The sequence below is a fragment of the Schistocerca nitens genome, chromosome 1 (genome assembly GCF_023898315.1).
Source record: "Schistocerca nitens isolate TAMUIC-IGC-003100 chromosome 1, iqSchNite1.1, whole genome shotgun sequence".
In the NCBI taxonomy this organism is placed as follows: Eukaryota; Metazoa; Arthropoda; class Insecta; order Orthoptera; family Acrididae; genus Schistocerca; species Schistocerca nitens.
Window position 1 is genome coordinate 792014283 of NC_064614.1, and position 26656 is coordinate 792040938.

The 26656-nt window shown below is 44.7% G+C and overlaps 1 protein-coding gene across 1 annotated transcript in view; it reads right to left on the minus strand.

Annotated features, from left to right (window-relative positions):
- Positions 1 to 26656, minus strand: part of LOC126262303 (G-protein coupled receptor 143-like) — a 167667-nt gene that overhangs the window by 31523 nt on the left and 109488 nt on the right. The window contains exons 3-4 of the mRNA XM_049958844.1: positions 8567 to 8661; positions 7346 to 7524 (exon numbers count right to left, since the gene is read on the minus strand). Of these exons, the coding sequence (XP_049814801.1) occupies positions 7346 to 7524; positions 8567 to 8661 (274 nt within the window). The remainder of the gene's footprint in view (positions 1 to 7345; positions 7525 to 8566; positions 8662 to 26656) is intronic.

Here is a 26656-nt window from a genome sequence, read left to right on the forward strand (position 1 = left end):
CCTGGGAGCCTGTATCTAATATTTTCTGGGTCTCGAACAAATAACGCGAGTTGGGTCTCACACGATCGCTGTTTCCGGAATCCATGTTGATTCCTACATAGTAGATTCTGGGTTTCCAAAAACGACATGATACTCGAGCAAAAAACATGTTCTAAAATTCTACAACAGATCGACGTCAGAGATATAGGTCTATAGTTTTGCGCATCTGCTCGACGACCCTTCTTGAAGACTGGGACTACCTGTGCTCTTAATCATTTGGAACCTTCCGCTCCTCTAGAGACTTGCGGTACACGGCTGTTAGAAGGGGGGCAAGTTCTTTCGCGTACTCTGTGTAGAATCGAATTGGTATCCCGTCATGTCCAGTGGACTTTCCTCTGTTGAGTGATTCCAGTTGCTTTTCTATTCCTTGGACACTTATTTCGATGTCAGCCATTTTTTCGTTTGTGCGAGGATTTAGAGAAGGAACTGCAGTGCGGTCTTCCTCTGTGAAACAGCTTTGGAAAAGGGTGTTTAGTATTTCAGCTTTCAGGTGGTTGTAGAGGGACAGACTCGCTGTGAAGCGAGTGAAGGACATAGATGAAGACGCCACCAGACACCCTTTCATAAGCTGCCCGGTTCTTATAATAACCCCGATAGCCACGGAGGGCGGGGGTTCGCATTGCTGGAAACCAAGTTTCCTGAAGAGCAAAGCTGAAGAAAGGGTGAAGGCTGATAAGTTGTCGGAGCTCAGCTAGATGGTGGGGGGGTTGGGTTGTTTGGGGAAGGAGACCAGACAGCAAGGTCATCGTTCTCATCGGGTTAGGGAAGGACGGGGAAGGAAGTCGGCCGTGCACTTTCAAAGAAACCATCCCGGCATTTGCCTGGAGCGATTTAGGGAAATCACGGAAAACCTAAATCAGGATGGCTGGACATGGGATTGAACCGTCATCCTCCCGAATGCAAGTCCAGTGTCTAAACACTGTGCCACCTCGCTCGGTGGCTAGATGGTGGAAGAAACCGCTGCAGTTCCACTGGAGGATGGTATTGTCCATGGCTGAGAAAGGCGTGAAGGGACTGGGAAGGCAGTTTACGTCGCTTGTTCACTCGCTGCCACCGATTCAGTACCGGCATGAGTGACATCCTTGGCGTCTGAGGGACCGGCGAGATCCAGGTCTTCAGCAGACGCCTGAATCTCAACCTTGTTCTCAGATGCTGAGCTTGTAGGAAGCGGTGGGACGGGTGCCACTGCAATGTCGGGATTCTTGGGAACCTTTTTCTTTTTCAGCTTCTCTTCAAAAATGGTTCAAATGGTTCTGAGCACTATGGGTCAGCTTCTCTCGCTGTACCTTTGGTGGTTCAGGCTGGGAGGGCTTCACTGTGTCAGTGTCAGGGATGGACGACGACTGTGAGGCCCTATGACCAGTGACCGGTGGTTGTTTGAGCCACTTGCAGGTGTCCACTTTTAAACCGGTCAGAACTTGCAAAGGGAGGTCCCCAAGGGACCCCTTCCTGGCGAGAGGAGCCGAAGAAGTCTTACGATTCTCCGGCTGGGAAGGGGGAACTGACGGTTAGGGGGTGGGGGTGTTGCTCCTGAAGTACATGGAGCAGGAGCAACAGGGAGTGAAGTGCCCCCCACCATCAAGGGGGCAGGTGTGGTCCTTCGACTCTGAGAGCTGACTGGAAGTGTTGGAGCTAATGGAACTGTAGCAGGAGTGACAGTGGCGGCATAAGAAGATGTCATGCACACCGGATGTAGCCGATCAAATTTCCGCTTAGCCTCAGTGTATGTCAGTCAGTCCAGGGTCTTGTATTCCATTATTTTCCTTTCCTTTTGCAGAATCGGACAGTCCGGTGAGCAAGGGGGATGGTGCCCTCCGCAGTTGATGCAGATGGGAGGCGGGGCACATGGAGTATCATGATGGGATGGACGACCACAATCGTGACACATGGGGCTTGTAGCACAGTGGGAAGACATATGGCCAAACTTCCAACACTTGAAGCACCGCATCGGGGGAGGGATATATGGCTTTACATCACACCGGTAGACCATCACATTGACCTTCTCACATAATGTGTCACCCTCTAAGACCAAAATGCAGTCACCGGTGGCAACTTGATGATCCCTCGGACCCCGGTGGACGCGCCGGACGAAATGGACACCTCGTCACTGTAAGTTGGCGCGCAGCTCGTCATCGGACTGTAAAAGGAGATCCCTGTGGAAAATAATGCCCTGGACCGTATTTAAACTTTTATGGGGCACGATAGTAACTGAAACATCCCCCAGCTTATTACAAGTGAGCAAGGTCCGTGACTGGGCAGAGGATGCCGTTTTTATCAATACCGGCAGAGGATCCCGTTTTTATCAATACCGAACTAGACTGCATTTTGGACAAGCCCTCCACCTCCCCAAACTTGTCCTCTAAATGCTCTACAAAGAACTGAGGCTTCACGGATACAAAGGAGTCCCCATCAGCTCCGCTACAGACGAGATACCGGGGCGAATATGTTTCACTGTCATTCACAGCCTTTCGTTCTTCCCACGGTGTAGCCAGGGAGGGGAATGATTTGGGGTCATACACATTAGCTTTAAAATGAGCCCTTGAACGCTTAAGAGACTGCTGGTGGCTGGCCACCAGCAAGAGATGATGTGCCACACTTCATTGCATGTCATCCACCCTGATGCCACCTACTCCGACCAAGGGCCCTCCCCACGGGCGCCACCCAGCCTCAGCAATAGCCACCTGGCAGGATGGCCATGGCCGGGAGTCCTGATGCCCCAGGGAGATGGGCATCTACTCCTTGGCATACATGGGGAGTAAACGGCGCAGGCATCAGTAGAGCGATCCCTGTGTTGTCAGGGGGCTACAACCAACAGGGTACATGGCAGCCCCACCACAATGGACTGGCTACCATGCTGGATGTTAGGTGACAGCCATGATCGCCGTCAGTGCAGAAAGTGGCACTGCACATCGCATGGTGCAAAGTGCACGCAGTAACGTATCCATGCCCAAGAGATGGAGAGCGGGCAGGACTGCAATGCAATGACGAATAGGCTGGCGAAAGGTCTGACTGCAAGATGGACACAATGCACCAAGTAAGGCACCCTTCCCCAATCGGCTCGCTCTTCAGAAGAATTTTGAGATATAGAGGTCAAACCCGACAGGGGACCATCACATAAGGCCGAAACTTTTGAGACTCCTTTTAGTCGCCTCTTACGACAGGCAGGAATACCGCGGGCCTATCCTTACCTCTGAACCCACAGGGGAGTGATCTGCATGATAATGGCTTGGGAATAGATGTAGTGTAAGGATTGACAAGGTCATTGTGTAGCTTAGATGTTCAGAGGAATATAACTTTGGAAGGGATTAGGATTGTGGGACGTTCTTCATTTCTGGATGTTATATTAAGTAGTTTGAAAGATATGGTTCAGTTGTTCTAATCCAGGATGATAATGGGTGGAGGGTTTCTGCTTGCAGCTGTTTTTTGGGGGCAGTTGGATGGTTAGAGGCTTGTGTAAGTGTGAATATGGCATGGGAAATCGTTTGGAGACTAAGTTTGAGTGATAGATTTCCAGAAGGCTTTCGACACCGTTCCTTATAAGCCTCTTCTAACCAAACTGTGTGCCTAAGCTGTGTGAATGGATTCATGATTTCCTATCAGAAAGGTCACAGTTCGTAATAACAGATGGAAAGTCATTGAGTAAAACAGAAGTAATATCTGGCATTCCTCAAGGAAGTGTTATACGCTCTCTATTGTTCCTGATCTACGAGGGTCACTCCAAAAGAAATGCACACTATTTTTTTCAAAATCCATCTTTTATTCTACATGTTTGAAAGTTTTACAGTGTGTAGATACATCCTTTAGGAACAATATTTTCATTTCTCCACATAATTTCCATCCCTCTCAACTGCCTTATGCCATCTTGGAACCAGCACCTGTATACCCGCACGGTAAAACTCTGGACCAACCTGTTGGGGCACTGTTTGGCAGCGTGCACAAGGTAGTCATCATCTTCAAACCTTGTTCCACGAAGAGAGTCTTTCAGTTTCCCAAAGATATGGTAGTAACATGGAGCCAGGTCAGGACTGTAAGGTGGGTGTTTCAGTGTTGTCCATCCAAGTTTGGTGATCGCTTCCATGGTTTTTTGACTGACATGTGGCCATGCATTGTCGTGCAACAGCAAAACATCCTGCTTTTGCTGCTGTGGCCGAACACAACTCAGTCGAGCTGGAAGTTTCTTCAGTGTCATCACATATGCATCAGAATTTATGGTGGTTCCAATTGGCATGATGTCCACAAGCAAGAGTCCTTTGGAATCAAAAAACGCCGTAGCCATAACTTTTCTAGCAGAAGGTGTGGTTTTGAATTTTTTTTTTCTTCTTGGGTGGATTTGCATGACGCCACTCCATTGATTGCCTCTTCATCTGTGGTGAAAAATGGAGCCATGTTTCATCACCTGTCACAATTCTTCCAAGAAATTCATCTCCACCATTCTCGTACTGTTCCAAAAGTTCGCTGCATACCATTTTTCTAGTTTCTTTGTGAGCCACTGTCAACATCCTGGGAATCCACCTGGCACAAACCTTTTTTAACGCCAACATTTTCAGTAATCTGCAAACACTTCTTTCCCCTATCCCAACGTAGCGTGACAATTCGTTCACTGTGATGCGTCTGTCAGCAGTCACCAATTCGTTAACGCTCTGCACAGTGTCTGGAGTGTGTGCAGTACGAGGCCTGCTGCTGCGAGGACAATCCTCAATATTGCTATGCCCGCTTTCATCACATAACCTGCTTGTCCATGGACTAACTATACTGCGATCGACAGTATCATCTCCATACACCTTTTTCAACCTCTTGTGGATGTTTCCCACAGTCTCGTTTTCACAGCACAGGAATTCTATGACAGCACGTTGATTCTGACGAATGTCAAGTGTAGCAGCCTTCTTGAAGACATGCTGTGACGGCTCCACTCACGGGAACAGGTTGAACTAACTTTGAAAACAAGCGGGAAGGATTTATCTACAAACTATGAGACTTTCACACATGCAGAATGAAAACTGTATTTTTACAAAAATAGTATGCATTTCTTTTGGAGTAACCCTCATATATTAATGACATAGGAGACAAACTCAGTAGCTGTCTTAGATTGTTTGCAGATGATGCTGTCATTTACGATCTTGTAAAGTCATTAGATGACCAAAATGAATTGAAAACTGATTTAGATAAGCTATCTGTATGGTGCAAAAAGTGGCACTTGACCCAGAATAAAGAAAAGTGTGAAGTTATTCACATGAGTGCTAAAAGAAATCCACTAAATTTTGATTACGCGGTAAGTCACACAAATCTGAAGCCTGTAAATTCAACTAAATACTTAGGGATTACAATTACAGGTAACCTAAATTGGAACAATCACATAGATAATGTTGTGGGTAGAGCAAACCAAAGACTGCGATTCATTGGCAGATCACTTAGAAGGTGTAACAACTCTACTAAAGAGACTGCTTACACCACGCTTGTCTGCCCTATTCTGGAGTATAGCTGTGTGGTGTGGGATCCGTTTCTGGTGGGACTATAGATGACATCGAAAAAGTACAAAGAAGGGCAGTTTGTTTTGTATTGACAAACTGCCTATTGGCTTCTGTCTCGGGTTCTTCGGCCGACGTTCATCTAATGATTTTTCTGACGTTTCGCCAGCACGAGTGGCTGGCATTGTCAAAGCTTCACCCTCCATTAGATGAACGTCGGCCGAAGAACCCGAGACAGAAGCCAATAGGCAGTTTGTCAACAAGTGGCCACGAAAGCCTCAACAATTTTTTGTATTATCAAAAAATAGGGGAGATAGTGCCACATACATGATACGTGAAGTGGAGTGCCAATCATTAAAACAAAGGCATTTTTCGTTGCGATAGGATCTTTTCATGAAATTTCAGTCACCAATTTTCTCCTCCGATTGTGAGAACATTCTATTGGCACCAACCCACATAGGGAGAAATGATCATCACAATAAAATAAGAGAAATCAGGGCTCACACAGAAAAATTTAACTGTTTGCTTTCCCGCACGCTGTTTGAGAGTGGAACGGTAGAGAGACAGCTTGAAGGTTGTTCATTGAATCCTCTACCAGGCACTTTATTGTAAATACCCGAGTAATCATGTAGATGTAGATAGTGCTTGTCTGTGAAGGCATTACTGAGACCTTCAGCACATTGGGCAATGGAATTCTTGTCACTGCAGATGTGCTATCTACAAGTGGCCAGACTGTATGGCAGTGGTTTTTTGGTGTTGACAGATGACAGCTCTTAAAATGCAGCTACTGTTTACAGTTAATGAGCTTCATATGGACAGAGGTTTGGAGGGAGACACTGGAGGGTGCTCGCCATCCAGGAAGGTGGTGTGATGGACTGAGGAGGATCAGATGAAGCAAATGGGAGAGAAGATGCTTGTCACTGTGGTGAAATGACAGTACAGTGTCTTCATCCTTGGTCTTGATCGTAAAGATGGAATGAGGTGGTGGGTTTAGAGTCATAAGGGCAGTGGGAAAAGTAGCATTTGATAGTGGCAACGTCATGGTCATGGAGGAAGTTGGTCTACAGGGAAGTAGCATCTACACTGGTAAGCTGGAATCCAGATGCTATCAGAGTGCAGGCTGCTCATAGTCAGCAAAGGACTACAGAGGTTATCAGTCAATGCTTGCATATAATTGTTGTTAGCTAGACCAGTTATGACCTTTGTGTCATTCTCAATAGCTCTTAACGATAGCTGAACAAATTTTCATTACCGTGCCTACAAACCAAAATGTCAGGCACACTGCTGCTTCCTAAATAACAATCCAACATAGACGAAATAGACATACAGTTAAGAAAATGAAACACATAACAATGAAAGGCAGTTTTAATGGCAGAAAAATAGTAAAAACTATCATCAATTTAAACATTCGTGTAACAGAAAGAGAACTGTAGGAGGCTGAAAAGGAGCAAAATGATTAGGAGAAACAATCTCATTCTCCATGTTCAGTTTAAGTACAAGTAGCAGAGGAAGTTATTGACTTTTATGAAACTTTTCTTTTAACATGTGTTCAATAGCAGCTTCGGAGGTGTGGAAGACAGTGTAGTGCTCCATTTGAAAAATTAAGTATGTTTTGGGCATGTTTATGCCTACCAAATAACGCATTGTTGGAATGAAAAAACTGCAATAATTTATCATTAGGAAACATATCAACATAATAAAAATATTTGAAAATTGCTAAATGTCACCGAAGTCAATCTAACTACACCAAGTCATAGTACAATATATGAACAATCTCCAGCTCACAAATTATTGTATCTTTAGCTAAAACTGATTGGGCAATGATCCAGAAACCTACTTACTTTATATCAGGACTGTATAATATGGAGAGCCCAACTGATGTGAGCGCTCCAGGTATTAGCCAAGAAGCAGTATGGTACCATACAGGGTACCCTTCACGCTCTTTCAGGACAAGACGAACATCCACAGCATAGCAAAGGGTCCAAATCCAGGTAGCTGTGTAAAAGTATTGTATCCATGCCTACAAGACAAAAATCAGAAAGCAAAACATTTCACATTGTAACTATTGCATGTTGAATACTGGTGCCAGAAATTAACTGCTTTATAAGATAAAGTAACAATGAAAGATTTGTTTATAGAAGTTTTGGTACATTCAGCATCAAGTTGAGGGCAGCATTCTTACCTCGGAATACACATCACAAAAATGTGAGAATTTATACAGTGTAAGGGAAAGGCAGCCACTAACTATAGTTGATATGTAACAGCTATGCTGCAATTACAGTGAAGCATTCAATGTGGAATGACAAGTAACCAACTGTCTACTCACATGACTGGTTTCTGCCAAACTGTGGCAAAATGCAGATGAGGGAATTCTCCCTCAAATACATCCTGCACTCTTGCAGTCCTCTTGGTCCTTCCCATTGCCTAACTTTACCTTTTCCCTACTATCTTATTCCACACCACTCCTTCTCCATCCAGATCATACACCACCTCTTCCCACCACTCTTTCTCCCCACTCTCTCTCTCTCTCTCTCTCTCTCTCTCTCTCTCTCTCTCTGCTATCTGACTCTTCTTTCTTCTCTCTCCCCTCCCTTTCTCCCTCTTCACCTTCACCTTTCTCCTCTTTCTCCACTACCCTTTTGCCCTTCCCCCTTTTCTTACATATCTTTTTGTTATAGCCTCTTCAATCTTTTTGTCTTCTGCAGCAACATAATCAGACCTGCCTCTTTCCTGCTACCCTCTCCTTGCATCCTTCCCTGTCTCTGCCCACCTCCATCAAATTAGGCAACTTCTTTCAAAAATTGAGTATTAATTATTAGTCTTGCTGTGGCCATGGGAGTGTGTGTTTGGGTGTCTCTATGAGTGAGAGAGAGGGGTGGTGGGAGAGAGAGGGAGACAGTTAACTTAGCTGTAGAGTTACAATAATTCTACCTTTGTTTAGAGTAATTATATAAGATTTTTTTAGTGTTTGCTCCTCTAAATCTTTTCACTGAAAGTAAGTCACTTGTTATTAAGTAATGTTTATACAATTGATCAGTGCTAAACAAATTATAAGAACTCACTGAAATAACTGCACAAGCAAGAACATTTTGTGAGGTATCAGGGGGCTGCAGCCAGCTTCTGTCATTTATCCACAATGCCGATCGTACAAAGACACCTAAAACAAATGAATTACAGTCAGGCATACTGTCATTCAGCAGCATAATACACAGACAGAATTTCTGTAAATTGATATACTTGTCACTCACAATAACGATAACAACAACAACAACAACAACAACAATAAGATTACAGCAAACAGAAGAAAGTTACTAACAGCGACAGATATGGAAAGAAATGAAGATTACGATACTTCTACAGGGTCTTTGGGATGCTTACATTCATGTGCCTACAAGTTTACTCTCTAATGGCATTTGTGGTTACCAATAAGAAAGAATTTAGTTTCTATCATAGTAGTGATTGCTTACTTGTTCGAAAGGAGAACCCATGACTGACAGGTAAACAGTAAAATTGCTTGCTGGCTTGCTTAGCAAGAAAATACATTGCCAACAAAAATGTGATGCACCCAGAAGGAGAGAAGGGAACAAAATGTAATTTCACTGACTGAGAAGGTAAATGAAGTTATATCAGTGATTACAAAATGGAGTCAAATTTACAAAGAATTTGGCAATATTAGCCCATTTATCAATATAACAATGCACCCCATCTGGCCTGAATGCATGCTGACATGGTTAGGACGTGTGTCATAAAGCTGTTGGATGCTATCCTGATGCAAGCTGGTCCACTTGATATCCTGGGTACTGGCACTGGATCGAGTGATCTGAACTGGCTCCACACACAGCCAATGGTGTACCTCAAGATCATGCAGACACTTGATAGACACACATGCCAGGTGTGGATGAGCATTGTCCTATTGAAAAATGGCACCACAATACTGTAGCACACACAGGAGGATGCAGTACGTCCACACAAAATGCTGTTATGCCAAACTGTCAACAACAGGATCTGGCCTGACCCAGGAGCAATGTTGGTGAGCCTTAGTATTCTGTGCCAGTCTTTGACAGTTTTCAAATCCAGAATGGACAAAAGACAGGCAACATGGCCCATGGTAAAACACACATCAAGGGGATCATCCAACAATTAGCCAGTGCTTGTATAGAATGTTGCCAGCTGAATACTGGATGTTGTTGTTGCGATATTCAGTCCAGAGACTGGTTTGATGCAGCTCTCCATGCTACTCTATGCTGTGGAAGCTTCTTCATCTCTCAACCTACACCTTCTGAATCTGCTTAGTGTATTCATCTCTTGGTCTCCCTCTATGATTTTTACCCTCCACTCTGCCCTCCAATACTAAATTGGTGATCCCTTGATGCCTCAGAACATGTCCTACCAACTGATCCCTTCTTCTAGTCAAGTTGCACCACAAATTTCCCTTCTCCCCAATTCTATCCAGTACCTCCTCATTAGTTATGTGATCTACCCGTATAATCTTCAGCATTCTTTTGTAGCACCACATTTCTAAAGCTTCTATTCTCTTCTTGTCCAAACTACTTATCGTCCATGATTCACTTCCATTCATGGCTACACACCATACAAATACTTCCGGAAAAGACTTCCTGACACTTAAATCTATACTCGATGTCAACAAATTTCTGTTCTTCAGAAGTGCTTTCCTTGCTATCACCAGTCTATATTTTATACCCCATCTACTTCGAACATCATCAGTTATTTTGCTCCCCAAATAACAAAACTCATCTACTACTGTAAGTGTCTCATTTCCTAATCTAATTCCTGCAGCATCAGCCGACTTAATTCGACTACATTCCATTATCCTCGTATTGCTTTTGTTGATGTTCACGACACTGTCCATTCTGTTCAACTGCTCTTCCAGGTCCTTTGCTGTCTCTGATAGAATTACAATATCATCAGTGAGCCTCAAAGTTTTTATTTTTCTCCATGGATTTTAATTCCTACTCTGAATTTTTCTTTTGTTTCCTTTACTGCTTGCTCAATATACAGATTGAATAACATTGAGGATAGGCTACAAATCTCTCTCACTACCTTCTCAACCACTGCTTCCCTTCCATGTCCCTTGACTCATAACTGCCATCTGGTTTCTGTACAAGTTGTAAATAGCCTTTCACTCCCTGTATTTTACCCCTGCCTGCTTCAGAATTTGAAAGAGAGTATTCCAGTCAACATTGTCAAAAGCCTTCTCTACGTGTACAAATGCTAGAAATGTAGGTTTGCCTTTCATTAATATATCTTCTAAGATAAGTTATAGGGTCAGTATTGCCTCATGCATCCCAACATTTCTGTGGAATCCAAACTGATCTTCCCCAAGGTCAGCTTCTACCAGTTTTTCCATTCGTCTGTAAAGAATTCACGTTTGTATTTTGCAGCCGTGACCTATTACTCTGATAGTTTGGTAATTTTCACATCTGTCAACCACTGCTTTCTTTGGGATTGGAATTATTATATTCTTCTTGAAGTCTGAGGGTAATTCGCCTGTCTCATACATCTTGCTCACCAGATGGTAGAGTTTTGTCAGGGCTGGCTCTCCCAAGGCTGTCAGTAGTTCTAATGGAATGTTGTCTACTCCAGGGGCCTTGTTTCAAATTAGGTCTTTCAGTGCTCTGTCAAACTCTTCAAGCAGTATCGTATTTCCCATTTCATCTTCATCTATATGCTCTTCCATTTCCTTAATATTGCCCTCAAGTACATTGCCCTTGTATCGACCCTCTATATACTCCTTCCACCTTTCTGCTTTCCCTTTTTGCTCAGAACTGGGTTTCCATCTGAGCTCTTGATATTCATACAAGTGGTTTCATCAAAGGTCTCTCTAATTTTCCTGCAGGCAGTTCAGGCAGTATCTATCTTACCCCTAGTGAGAGATGCCTCTACATCCTTACATTTGTCCTCTAGCCATCCCTGGTTAGCCATTTTGCACTTCCTGTCGATATCATTTTTGAGATGTTTGTATTCCTTTTTGCCTGCTTCATTTACTGCATTTGTATATTTTCTCCTTTCATCAATTAAATTCAATATATCTTCTGTTACTGAAGGATTTCTACTAGCCCTCATCTTTTTACCCACTTAATTCTCTGCTGCCTTCACTATTTCAACCCTCATAGCTACTCATTCTTCTTCTATTTCTTTCCCCCATTCTTGTCAATCGTTTCCTAATGCTCTCCCTGGATACTCGGTATGAAATGGAGACGATGCTGCAAGATGAGATCAGCGAACCTTCAGAGTGTACTTGGTCCTCTCCTGTGGTCCTTATGAAGAAAAAGGATGGCACATAGCATTTCTGCATTAGCTGCTGATAACTAAAAATGGCCATGAAAAAATATGTCAATTCACTAAGGATACATTTGTCTGCTTGAAAAAACAAAATATTTGTCAACCACAGACATATCGTGAGGCTACTGCAAAATAAAATTTGAAGAAGTTGGATGGGAAAAGACTGCCTCCTTAACTCCTGATGGTCTCTATGTGTTCAAGGTAATGCTGTTTGATTCATTAATGCCACAGCCAGTTTCGAGCTTATGATGGAAAACCTGCTTCGACTTCTTAAATGGGTGATGTGTCATTGTTATTTTAATGACACTACCGTGTTTTTGAAGACATTTGAAGAATATCTGAGCCATGTGACAATTGTTTTGAAGTGTCCTCAGGCTGCAAACCTTGGTCTGAATCTAAAGAAAGTCCCTCTTCATCAATCTGAAATAAAAATCTTGGGGCATCTAGTTGATTGCAATGGAGTCTGTTTTGATTCAGACAAAATAAAAGCAGTCACAGATTTTCTGAGTCAGAGGCACATTTGTGATGTGAGAAGCTTATCTTGTACCACCAGTGATTCATAAGGAACTTCTGCACCAGGACACATCCTTTGCGAGAGCTATTGTAGGGAGACGACAAATTTTCCTGGAATGTGGTGCAAGAAACATCTTCTCCAGCTTTTGCATTATATGACAAGAAGGTCAAGCAGGACTTCACACCAGGGCTAGAGGTTATGGAACAGGTGCAGTTTCAGTACATATTCAAGATTATGTTGAAAAGCTGATAGCTTATGTATCAAATGAAGTCCAAGATGAACTATTCTGCAAGTGAGAAAGAGTACCTAGCAGCTGTTTGGACCATGAACTAATTTTGGCTATATTTTTTTGATAAACAATTCTGACAAATTACCACTCTCTACATTGGCTGACAAGTCTGAAAGATCCTCAGGTCAGATGCTAAGATGAGGACTGAGGTTTCAGGAGTATGATGTCACAGTGATACACAAACAACAGATGCAACATAAAGATGCTGACTGTCTTTCAAGGAATCCTTTGGTAGAAAACAGCAGGTGGACTAAATATCTGTCATCAGTGCATTAAGTGACATTGCTGCTGGACAGAGGGAAAATCCAGCATTGCTGAAAATAATGAAAGCCTTGGAGGTGGAGGAATGAAGCAAAGGAGAATTACAATTAGTTAATGGAACACTGTATATGAGGAACTATGCGCCATTGGGGTGAGAATGGTTGCTTGTCACCAAAGCTCACCTATGGCCAGGTGCCCTAAAGTTTTTCCATGACGATCCACCATTTGGTCAGGTGGAATTTGAGAAGATTCTTGACAGAATCAAAAGCAGGTATCACTGACTTGGTCTCTACTCAAACCACTTTAAGGAAAACCACAGACAGACGAACATTCTGCAATGACTACATGAAACATCTCACGACAAGGGCCGGCCCACATATATATACAATCCTTGGACATCCAGGTGAAGGACCAGGAGCATTGTAATGCCAAACACTGGCCTGCGAGATACAGCCCGGGGAATATGCTATGGAGTTTAATGCATATGCAAAAGGTGAAACTATTGTAAAAGTTACTAAACCACGAAGGGCTGTATCATAACCTTCGTTGCTTGTTGGACATCACATTATGAAACTGAGGATTACGTCCTTTCAGCAAGAAGACAAAGGCGCAGAGAAATCGTTCATGTCCTCTGTATTAAGCCCTACTACAGTTCTGAGGCACAGATCAATGATGGGGACTTGATGTTCAAGGAAACTGAAGATCTGGTTGATGACTGTGAACCTTCAATAGGAGGGACAAACTTTGATGTTCATCACAGTGAAAAGGATGTGACACAACCCGAATGGAAATACCAGCCAGTGCCGCCACACAGAGGATCAATGACACAATCTGGATCAAAGGTGCTGTAGTCGGCTCCAATGAAAAATTCTGAAGCAATGTACGCAGTTTCTCCAGGAGAGGCAGCAATGCCATGAGTGTACTGCATGCTGTGTGGTGCAGAAGTTAGTGTTGCAAGTTGATGTACTGCAGATCACCAGTTTAAACTCAATCACCGTGTTCGCAATGCTTGCATGTTTTGGAATATTTAATGTATGCATAAATAGTAGCTCTCAGTCCAGGAATATAGTTCTGTGCTGTCTGTACACTGGCATTGGTAGTATATATGCTTTCAGTGCTTGTGATGCATTTCACTAATGTCCCTGCTTTCCGATTTGGACTTTGTTCTTGTTATGGCATGACAATACAACAAGAACAAGAGCAAATTCAATATTGATCCCTGTTTGTTTTCTATTCTGAATATGCTGTTTCATTGCATATTCTCTCTAAATTTGTTAATATAACATGTATTATTTTAGTTATACAGGATCAACACCAATCACCAACAAGATCTTTCATATGGCCATATCCTGCTACTAGTGCTTGTTAGTGTGAGCGCACCGAGTGTAGTGTTACTACATGTACCTACTTCAATCAACTGCCAATTGTATCAGCCAGGGCTGGTCACTGAGGGAGTCATTACACCTAAACACCTTTTTCCAAAGCTGTTTCACAGAGGAAGACTGCACTGCAGTTCCTTCTCTAAATCCTCGCACAAACGAAAAAATGGCTGACATCGAAATAAGTGTCCAAGGAATAGAAAAGCAACTGGAATCATTCAACAGAGGAAAGTCCACTGGACCTGATGGGATACCAATTCGATTCTACACAGAGTACACGAAAGAACTTGCCCCCCTTCTAACAGCCGTGTACTGCAAGTCTCTAGAGGAACGGAAGGTTCCAAATGATTGGAAAAGAGCACAGGTAGTCCCAGTCTTCAAGAAGGGTCGTCGAGCAGATGCGCAAAACTACAGACATATATTTCTGATGTCGATCTGTTGTAGAATTTTAGAACATATTTTTTGCTCGAGTATCATGTCGTTTTTGGCAACCCAGAATCTACTATGTAGGAATCAACATGGATTCCGGAAACAGCGATCGTGTGAGACCCAACTCGCTTTATTTGTTCATGAGACCCAGAAAATATTAGATACAGGCTCCCAGGTAGATGCTATTTTTCTTGACTTCCGCAAGGCGTTCGATACAGTTCCACACTGTCGCCTGATAAACAAAGTAAGAGCCTATGGAATATCAGACCAGCTGTGTGGCTGGCTTGAAGAGTTTTTAGCAAACAGAACACAGCATGTTGTTATCAATGGAGAGACGTCTACAGACGTTAAAGTAACCTCTGGCGTGCCACAGGGGAGTGTTATGGGACCATTGCTTTTCACAATATATATAAATGACCTAGTAGATAGTGTCGGAAGTTCCATGCAGCTTTTCGCAGATGATGCTGTAGTATACAGAGAAGTTGCAGCATTAGAAAATTGTAGCGAAATGCAGGAAGATCTGCAGCGGATAGGCACTTGGTGCAGGGAGTGGCAACTGACCCTTAACATAGACAAATATAATGTATTGCGAATACATAGAAAGAAGGATCCTTTATAGTATGATTATATGATAGCGGAACAAACACTGGTAGCAGTTACTTCTGTAAAATATCTGGGAGTATGCGTGCGGAACGATTTGAAGTGGAATGATCATATAAAATTAATTGTTGGTAAGGCGGGTACCAGGTTGAGATTCATTGGGAGAGTCCTTAGAAAATGTAGTCCATCAACAAAGGAGGTGGCTTACAAAACACTCGTTCGACCTATACTCGAGTATTGCTCATCAGTGTGGGATCCGTACCAGATCGGGTTGACGGAGGAGATAGAGAAGATCCAAAGAAGAGCGGCACGTTTCGTCACAGGGTTATTTGGTAACCGTGATAGCGTTACGGAGATGTTTAACAAACTCAAGTGGCAGACTCTGCAAGAGAGGCGCTCTGCATCACGGTGTTGCTTGCTCGCCAGGTTTCGAGAGGGTGCGTTTCTGGATGAGGTATCGAAGATATTGCTTCCCCCTACTTATACCTCCCAAGGAGATCACGAATGTAAAATTAGAGAGATTAGAGCGCGCACGGAGGCTTTCAGACAGTCGTTCTTCCTGCGAACCATACGCGACTCGAACAGGAAAGGGAGGTAATGACAGTGGCACATAAGGTGCCCTCCGCCACACACCGTTGGGTGGCTTGCGGAGTATAAATGTAGATGTAGATGTAGATGTAGAGTCTGTAGGAAGAATGTACACAGCACAGTCTCCACTGCACCATCTACTAGTGACTCATCCTCACTATACAGGGTGAAGCGAAATTCACGCACTCAGGCTTCGCAGTGCGACTCCTCACATGACAGCGATAAAAAAATGTCTGTCCCAAAATTTCATCTGGTGAGAACATCTGGAAGAAAAATGATGTTAAAGAGTGGCAGTCTGGCAACACTGTAACCACATGTATGGTAACTATCTCTGTGAGGTTGTATTAGTGCAGTGTATAAAGTTTTGGGTTAGCATGCAGGAGGTCGAGGGTTAGATCCTGAGTTGGGGCGCATTTTTATTTGCTAATTTCATTCTGACATTTTATTCTGTAATATGCACCATTTATTAGGTCACACGTATCTTAAATTTACAACATTTTTTAACGCTGAACATAACACATGCATTGTTAGACAAATAAGAAATAGACAGTTGAAACAAATGACCTGCCATAGGACAGAATAACTACAAAAACAATATCAGTTTCGAAATGCTAAAGATGACAACACAGTACAATAACACATCTACTTGTCATTTATACTACATGTAATATGAGCATTCAGACATCGCACATTAGCAACCAGTGACAATAATAATGACCACATTAATGTCTGCATGACCTTCACAACAGAATACGTTGTTCTCAGAACAACAGATGCTCAAAGTGACCTCCCTCCACATCCAAACATTGGGCAAATTGCCGGATCATCCAGCTCTGGCCCCTTAGCACCAAAGGTGCATCCACAGTAACAAGAACAGCACAAACACGTGCTACCAATTCTTCCACGTTCATCGGTGGAGTAGAGTACATGTGCTCCTTCAGGTGTCCCCACAGGAAGGAATCCAGGGGATTTAGGTCAGGTGAAAGTGGTGGCCATACAACTGAACCTGCACGTCCGAGCCATTTCCCTTGAAATGTTCTGTCCAAATACTGTCGCACATTAATTCCGGAGTGCGGAGGTGCACCATCACATTGGAACCATATCCTCCGCCGAACATGCAGTGGAAAATATTCCAGCACACGAGGCAGATAGTTCGAGAGGAATGAATGATACCTTCGTGTGGTCAACTGGTCAGGCAACATGTAGGGCCCAACCACCTGGCGCCCAATATTCCGGCCCAGATGTTGATACCAAAGCGAACTCAGTATCCACGGTTGTGGGTGATGTGTGGGTTAACCATACCAATGGTGGACATTGTGGATATTGAAGACACCCTCAAGAGTGAATGCTGGTTCATCTGACCATATTACGGTGTTCACAAAGTCATCGTTGGCTTCCTGTTGTTGATGGAACCATTCACAGAATTGCATTCTCTGAAGGCAATGCGCAGGATGCAAGTGTTGCGTGAAAGGATAATGATAAGAGTGCAGCCCATGCTCGTGCAGCATGTTAACGACCGTGCTTTGCAAGACATGCAGCTGCCTTGCTACGCTACATGTACTTTGCTGAGGTTCTTGGCGTATGACCTCCAGAATAGCTTCCTCAGTACTGGGGTACAGCAAGTCCGTGGACTACCTGTGTCATGCGATGATGGAAGGAGACAACCTGACTCCCAAAGGCACAGCTCCAGATGACAAAACACATTTTTTTTGGATGGCATCGACGAGGATATCAGGAGGGGGGTAGCAGTCTACACATGAGCAGCAACATCTGCCCGGTTATCAGATGCAACAAGGACCAGAAGTATATCCACATATACATCATTTGTCTATGTCATATGTCTGCCACACTGATTTAGTGATTTACAATGAGAAAATTCGATAAGTGTATGCACGTACATTGGAGTCTGTCATGGGTGCATTACTCCACTCGCAACTAGTCTCTGTCTGGTGGACAGCACATACAGTATAAACAGTCCTGTGCACTGTTCCACCTAATGCACATTACCCTTCTGACAGGTATTGTTCTGCACGATTGATCCCGACACGGCTAATTGTGAAATGTTCGGTTTCGAGTACTACTACTACTAATAATAATCATAATAATAATAATGGATTGAGATACGTACTAAACAGCATGCAGTTACCAGACTCAAGGCATAATTAGTGGGACCATGGTGATAACACATACAAATAGTAACCGAGTTTGGGCATTATTCGCAAAGCACATTGCTAGTCCTACTGGTAACATAAGGCACTAACGAAATGTAATGGACCTGAATGAGGCAAGAATAATACTTGGTATTAATCTATGGGATCATTGGAGGAAGGTACAAAGAAAACAGGTTTCGCATTTAGTAGGTGAAGTGGTGCGAATAAATTCACGCTCACGATGTGGAAAGTGCTTCTTCCAAAGCTGACCAGTTTTCCATTTCTATGACTGTAGTATGCAAGTGCAGATGTTTCCTAGAGGACCTGCTGCAATCGCTATTGATGATGGAAACGCCGCCTGGACTACATTTACCAAATAAAAATCGTATGCCTCAACCCAGGATCAAACCCTCGACCTACTGCATGCTAACCCAAAACTTTATACACCGCACCAACTGCACAGTACAATGAATATGTGTTGACAGAGGTAGTCACCATACATGTGGTTACAGTGTTGCCAGATTGTCTCTCTTTAACATCCATTTTCCGCCAGATGTACTCGTCAAACGAAATTTTTTTTATCGCTGGCATGTGAGGTGTCGCACTGCGAAGCCCGAGTGCGCGAATTTCACTTCTGCCTGTATTCTTTTAGTTTGTAATGCTCATAGCATATTTGGGTTACTTCGATCAGTTTTGTGTATTACTTGGTCATTATACGATTGATGACGAGTTTGGAATGGTTTCTGCATGCGTACTCTTTAAGTGCGGTTTCATCAAGTTTAGTCATTATGGATGCCATGCCACTGGTCTTGATTTAGCAGCTTACTTCTGCATTGACCACTTTGTCGGCTTCCACTAACAGACACTGTCAATCCCCCCACTTTTCCTCCATGTGATGATGCAGCAGAGGATTGGGAAGCTTATGAAAAAAAAAAAAAAAAGACTCAGACAGCACATTTTGGTTTTCAGTGTGACAGACTCTTGTGGATTCCATCTAAGGTGTATCAATTACTGTGTCAGCTTGCCCCTTTACAAGAATTGGCAGCTCTTACTTTTGATTACATGTGCAGCTTACTGTCCAACTACCATCGTAAACGAACTCATGTCATATCAACGTAAGTTGAATTCTACCAATGCCGCAAAAAGCCAGACCAGTCATACAGGGCCTGGGCAGCCAGACTTCACTAGTGCCGTGCCAATTCGTTAGTGATGCCCATAAAGACTCTTATGCAGACCCGCCGACGTGCGACACAATTACCTGTTTAGCACCTGATAAGGTAGTGCACCAAACAGCATAATCTTTTGCAGCAGGTGACCAAATTGAAGCGTGGGGCTATGTGGCAGTAGTGCCACTAGATGTGCCCACTAGGACGACAGACATCTCACACAAGGAAGCAGCAGTGGTGGCGGTAAACATGGAGGCCCAGCACAGAGCACACCAAGGGCAGATCTCGCAGCCGCTACCACCACAGCACCAGCATTAGCGTTCTGTTTCCATCTGTCTGTTTTGCCCACCAATATTTGGAATGCTCTAAGTGCTGGGATACTGGTAATGCTCACCAGAGAAAAGGCAACATCGCTTCCATGTCTCGTTCACCAAAAGTTACTCAGGATATGGGCATGGGTGTAAACGTGTGATTCCTTGTGGCTTCTTCCAAGTTATTTATGGACTTAAGTGTTTTTCACCAAGTGCTCTGGCTACATACAGACCAATACAGGTGCTGCAGTGACATTAGTGAATTCTCAGACCTATGTGACTAGGCTCACTGCCATTGACACCGATCATGTGGAAGCTGGTCAGTTATAACAAACAGAAGGTCAGTGATAACAGACAGAACATTGCCCTGTTGAGACAATTTATGGTATCTGCCTCCTATAAGTCAGTGGTCTGTTCCACTAAAATTTTGTTGGCTGTTCATGCCGGTGTTGAGAACTTATTTGTGATGGATGCATTTCTGGAATTTGGATTTTCCGTCACCGACGCAGTTCCCTTGTGTCCCATCAGGTACAGTGGTCTCAATTGGAAACATTGTGTATGGAGTTTTTGGACTTGTTTTTGGAAGGTGTACAGTGTGCCACGAATTTTTCTGCTCATATTTCTTTGAAATTTATGATTTGGCCTCGTTTTTGTCATGTACATCCTATTCCTATCGCTCTGAAAGATCAAGTGAAAGCAGAGTAGCTGGCCGGGGTGGCCGAGCGGTTCTAGGTGCTACAGTCTGGAACAGCGCGACTGCTACGGTTGCAGGTTCGAATCCTGCATCGGGCATGGATGTGTGTGATGTCCTTAGGTTAGTTAGGTTTAAGTAGTTCTAAGTTCTAGGGGACTGATGACCTCAGAAGTTAAGTCCCATAGTGCTCAGAGCCATTTTTTGAAAGCAGAATTGCAACAGACTTCAATCTCTAGGGGTGGTGCAACCTGTTATGGCTAGTGAACAGTCGTCTCTGGTCGTAATTCAGAAGCCATTGGGGAAATTTAGCCTCTGTGGCAACTTTAGTATTACCGTGAATGAGCAGTCGATTGTGGATATCTATTCTCTCTCATGCCAGAAGCAACTGTTGGCGAAAATATTGGGTGGCCAGTACTTTTCTAAAATTGATTTGTCTGAAGCGTATCTGTAGGTACCTGTGGATGGAGAGTCTCTGTGAGTTCTAGTTCTGAATACCCTTTTTGGTCTCTATCAATATTTGTGCCTTCCTTTTGGTGTGGCTAGCGCCCTTCCTATTTTCCAATGATTTTTAGAGCAACTAACTATGCCTGTTGCGGGTTGTATTAATTAATTGGATGATATTGTTGTCACTTACTCCACCACAGCCGATCGCTTGAAAAATTTGGGCATTTTGTTTTCTGTCTTACATTCCATAGACTTAAGGTGTAATCTCGCAAAATCTCAGTTTTTTCAACCTTCTATTGTTTATTTAGGGTTCAAGGTCTCAAGGGATGGGTTTGCCATCTGCTAGACCACATCTCCGCTGTCACGTTTATGCCTCATCTCTCATCCATGAAGGAGTTTCATAACTTCCTAGGAACGGCAGCCTACTACCATAATTTCCTGCCGGCGACGGCCACATTGGCTCACACATTGCATGTCTTGTTACACAAGAATGTTGCAGGCCAACGTGGTGTTAAGGGTAAAAAGAGCATTATTTTATTTTCCAAATTTTGCAATAATTTTCTTGCAACTACCACTACGCCTCAGTGCTGTGTTGTGGGTTACATAAGCAGCTCCACAACACCGGGTATGGATGCCACAATCGGTTCCGCTGAGCTCTGGATGCTATCCACGGGGCTGCTGAGCAAGTAACACTTTCAGAAGGTTTAAATTCAACCAGTGGGAGAGCAGAGATCTGTCATGTGGGGTGTGCCAGTTGGCCGGCGAGGCAGTGGCCACATCAGCGGATCACACTGTTGTCCATAAGCCCTTCTGTGCTACATATCGAGCTACTCCTCTCATCGAGGGTGAAATGCTCTCATCTCTATGCACAGTTCCCTCTGCAGTTATAGCAGACGATAGACCACATATACCCTTAAAATAGAAGAAGGAGAATAAATCTCCATTTTTCTGGCACTCTCTTTTTTCATTCCACATGCTAGAGTGAACAGGATCAGCCCTGGATGCCCATTTACGCTCCTAAACCCTTCCTGACACGTACAAGTGGTGTCCTGTGGCAGTAGTTGGACCGCCACAGGCCACATCACTGCGACGGACTCAGTGCGACGCCCCAGGCTGCCTTCAAAACTGTTGTCGCTTCCGCCGTGATGCTACTGAGATGGACACCACCTTCGAAGCTCCTGACAATGCCGCCCCCTCCACATGACTTAAGCACCGCTGCAATGCATTCTGCTAGTTAACAGCTCCACCGAGGGTTCTTTCATTGCCTAGGATAGTGCTATACATCTTTGTGTGCATATGTTTCGTCCCAGTTTTGTAACTATGCCTGATCTATGTCCTCGCCAACCAGCAGAGAGGACGAAATTGGCGCCCGATGCTGCAACTGTGGCCACAGACGAGCCTGATCACATTACTTTACTGCAACAGCAGATAAGCACCCTGGCACTTGAAAAAATAGAGCTAGAGGAATGGTTTAAAGTGGTAACTTGCGAACGTGAAGCCCGATCTGCCAAAAATGCGGCAACTCTGAGACCTTCGAGAGCCCCTAAAGTTGGACCTGAAAAACTAGTACTATCTATAGCCAGTATGATTCCAGCTGTAAAGTGTGTACCTTCTTTTACTGGAAAGGCAGGCGAAAATGAAACAAGATTTTTGCAAAACGTCAGGGACATGGGACGTACATGCACATGGCCAGACTTTTTTCTTTCTTTCTTTTTTTTAAATGTCACCAGACCGAAGATTCCAGGTAATGTGTGAACTTACGTTGAGTCTGTAGATGTGTGGAGGGAAGCAGTCATTTCCCAATTTTTGGCAAAAGGGTTAGCAGAGCGCTACTATCAAAAGTGTGGGATTAGCTATTACCGTGATCGGTTGTCCACCCACAGACAGAAATGCGGCGAGAGCTTAGAAGCATTTGGTTGGTTGGTTTGGGGTATAAAGGGACCAAACTACAGGGTCATCAGTCCCTTTTTCCTGACGCAAGCACGGCTCAAGGTACAAAAACACCCAAAGCACGTTTGAGAAAGTAAAAGGGGGAAAAGGAACGGGTACCACACCTGAAAAGAAAACGAATGGAATGAACAAAAAACAGGGAAAACATACACCACAAGGAAAAGTGGAAAGAGTCATTAAAACCAGAGAGCAGATGGTCTTAGCTGGCTGATCACAATCTGCAACAAATTAAAATGTCCACCCCAAAAAGACAAGGCAAGATGAACACATGTACAGTAAATGCGACTACCAAAACAAACAAATGCAAAAGAAGTGCGACAGAGTTAAAATGGAGGGAGGGGCAGCGGCCTCAGAGAGAAGGTTAAATGCCCACTCTTAGATGGTACGATAAAAACGCCCTCACGAATAAAATGTAAAACTAAATCTGCTATTGAGGCATTGTCACCAAACACCGAAAGCAGGGTGCTGGGAAGCCACAGAGCAGCGAAATGTGGGCAGTCCAGTAAGATGTGGACAACAGTCATATGTGAGCCACGGTGACACTGAGGTGGGTCCTCGCGATGGAGGAGATACCATGTGTTAGCCACTTACGGCCAATGTGTAGCTGGCAGGGAATCCACAGAGTCCCTGTGAGATGCCTGCATGGAGGACTTACACACATTTTTTGTGTGTACTGAGATTATGCAATTCGTCTCCCAAAACTGAAAAAACTTGTGGCGTAATAATGGTCAGTTACAGGGCTGCTGATCTCCAGAAGCAGTTTCCATGTAGCCTGTTTGGCCAGCCTGTTGGCAAGTTCATTTCCTGGGATTCCAACGTGGCATGGGGTCCACACAAGCACCACAGAATGAATGGACCATTTCAGGACATAGATTGACTCCTGGATGGTCTCTACCAAAGGATGGCGGGGTAGCACTGGTTGATAGCTTGTAGGCTGCTCAAGGAGTCAGTACAGAAAAGAAACGACTCGTCAGGGCATGAGCGGATGCACTCAAGATCACGGGAAATGACCGCCAGCTCTGCTGTGAAAACACTGCAGCCATCTGGCAAGGAGTGCTGTTCAGTATTTCCTCCATGAACACATGGGAAGCCAACGTCACCATCAGCCATCGAGCCATCGATGTAAACCACTTCATGGTCCTGGTACAAATCAAGAACTGAGAGAAGTGACAGCATAGAGCTGCGGGGTTAACTGAGTCCTCAGGAGAGTTCGGATATGAACTGGAATCTTACGAACTGACCCGGGCCTCCAATGTGGGAGATGAACCTCCGTGGGTGGGAAATTTAGACGGTAATTTGGATGCTCAGAACTACGAATGACCGCAATGTAACTGGCGAGCAGTTGTACATACCTAACCTTCTTCAAAGGAGGGACTCCGGCCACCACCAGGACCCTTGTCAAAAGACTCGTCATAAAGGCTACCGTTGTCAGTCTAACACCACAGCGGTGCACCGGGTCTAGTTAATGCAAACCTGAGGGCGCCGCTGAACCATGAACCTGAATCCCATAGTCAAGGCAGGATTGAACAAGGGCTCTGTAGAGCTGCAGCAGCGTAGAGTTATCTGCACCCCAGTTGGTGTTGCTCAGGCAATGGAGGGCATTGAGGTGCTGCCAGCAGTTCCGCTTCAGCTGACGAAGATGAGGAAGCCATGTTAATCGGACGTCGAAAACCAGTCCTAAGAATTGGTATCTCTCCACTACAGTGAGTGGATCATTATTAAGGTAAAGTTCTGCTTCTGGATGAACGGTACGATGCTGACAGAAGTGCATGACACACGACTTCATGGCTGAAAACTGGAAGCCGTGGGCTACAGCCCATGACTGCGCCTTGTGAATGGCTCCCTGTAGGCGCCGCTCAGAAACACCAGTACTGGAGGAGCAGTACAAAATGCAGAAGTCGTCTGCATAGAGAGAGGGTGAGACAAGCGGCCCGATAGCTGCTGCTAGACCGTTAATGGCCACTAAAAGCAGAGATACACCCAGTAGAGTGCCCTGCGGGACCCATTCTGCTGGATATGGAGGGAACTACGGGAGGCACTAACTTGGACATGGAAAGTACGGAGCGACAGGAAATTTTGGATAAAAATCAGAAGCGGGCGCCGGAGACTCCACTCATTTAATGTGGCAAGGATATGTCATAGCCAGGTCTTGTTGTAAGCTTTTGATAAATAAAAAAAGACGGCAACCAGGTGATGACGTCTGGAAAATGGTGTTAGGATGGCAGACTATTATCTACATTATCAGTGGTAAAACGACCCTGACGGAAACTGCCCTGGCATGGAGCCAGTAGGCCATGTGACTCCAGAACCCAACACAACTGTCGACTTACCATACGTTCTATCAGCTTACAAAGAACGTTGGTGAGGCTGATGGGCCAATAGCTATCCACATGAAGTGAGTATCTGCTGGGTTTGAGGACTGGAATGATAGTGCTCTCTCGCCTCTGCGATGGAAAGAAGCCATTGCACCAGATCCAGATGAAGATGACGAGGGGATATCGCTTGCAGTCAAACAAGAGATGTTTGATCATCTGACTGTGTATCCGATCTGGCCCATGAGCTGTGTTGGGGCAATGTGCGAGGACGCTGAGGAGCTCCCACTCTGTAAATGGAGCATTATAGGGTTCACTGTGACGTTCAATGAACGAGAGAGCGCTTTCCTTTCCATCCGCCATTTGAGCGTGCAAAATGCTGGGGGACAATTCTCCAATCCAGATGCTCGAGTATAGTGCTCAGCCAAGTGTTCGGCAATCGCGTTTGCATTGGTAGATAACAATCGCGTTTGCATTGGTAGATAACACGCCATTGATGTTAACGCAGTGACACCTGTTGGGGTCTGGTACCCGCAAATACGTCTGATCTTCGTCCAGACTTGGGACGTCGTATGTGGCACCCTATGGTTGAGACGTACCTCTCCCCCAACATTCCTGTTTCCGTCTTTTTATAAGCTGGCAAACGCGGGCATGAAGTCGTTAAAAGCTATTAGGTGCTCTATGGAAGGGTGCCACTTATGCGCTGTAGAGCTCGCCGACGCTCTTTAATGGCCTCAGCGATTTCCGGCGAAAACCAAGATACTGACTTCCGCCGCGGGCAACCTAAAGAACAACGGATCGTGTTTTCCGCCACAGAAGCAATCGTTCTAGTGACCCGCTCAAGTACCACATCGATGGTACCATGTGGGGGAGATGCAACAGTGACAGCAGAGGTTAAAGCTTCCCAGTCTGCCTTGTTTAAAGCCCATCTTGGTAGAAGTTCAGGGGAATGGCTCTGGGGGAGTGACAGGAAGATGGGAAAGTGGTCCCTATCACACAAGTCATTGTGGGCTCTCCAGTGGACAGATGGGAGAAATCCTAGGCTGCAGAGGGATAAACCAATGGCCGAGTAAGTGCCATGAGCCACACTGAAATGTGTGAGGTCCCCAGTATTTAAGAGGCAGAGGTCAAGGTGAGAGAAGAGTTTCGACATCTCTACCTCGGTCAGTAAGCTCGGAGTCACCCCACAAGCGGTTATGGGCGTTAAAATCTCCCAAAGGTACGAAAGGTTTAGGGAGTTGATGAATCAGTACAGCCAATGCGTTCAGGGGTACTGCACCCAAGGGCAGAGGTCCGCATTGCTGGAAACCAGGTTTCCTGGAGGACAATGCAAAGAGCAGGTGTGAAGCTTAACAGTTGCCGTAGCTCAGCCAGGTGGTGGAAAAAACCGCAGCAATTCCACTGTAGTATGACGTTATCGTGAGGCTGGGAAGGCATGAAGCATGCAAGGAGGCAGGTTACGCCTCAGGGTCACCTGCTGCCACCGACTGAGTATTTGTATCCATTACTATGGAGGATGAAGACTCAGTGAGATCCAGGTCCCTAGGGGCGCTGAAATCTCCATCTCATCTGTAGGTGCAGAATTGGCACGGAGTGGTTGTGTTAGGGCCACCAAGAGCGTCCTTTTTCTTAGCAGACTTCTTTGTTCGCTTGCCCTCTCACTTCTTGTTAGGGGTTTGCTGGGAGGACTTCTCTGAACTAGCTTCAGGCACAGAGGAAGACCGTGAAGCTCTTCATCCAGCAGATTTTGGCTCCTTAGCCA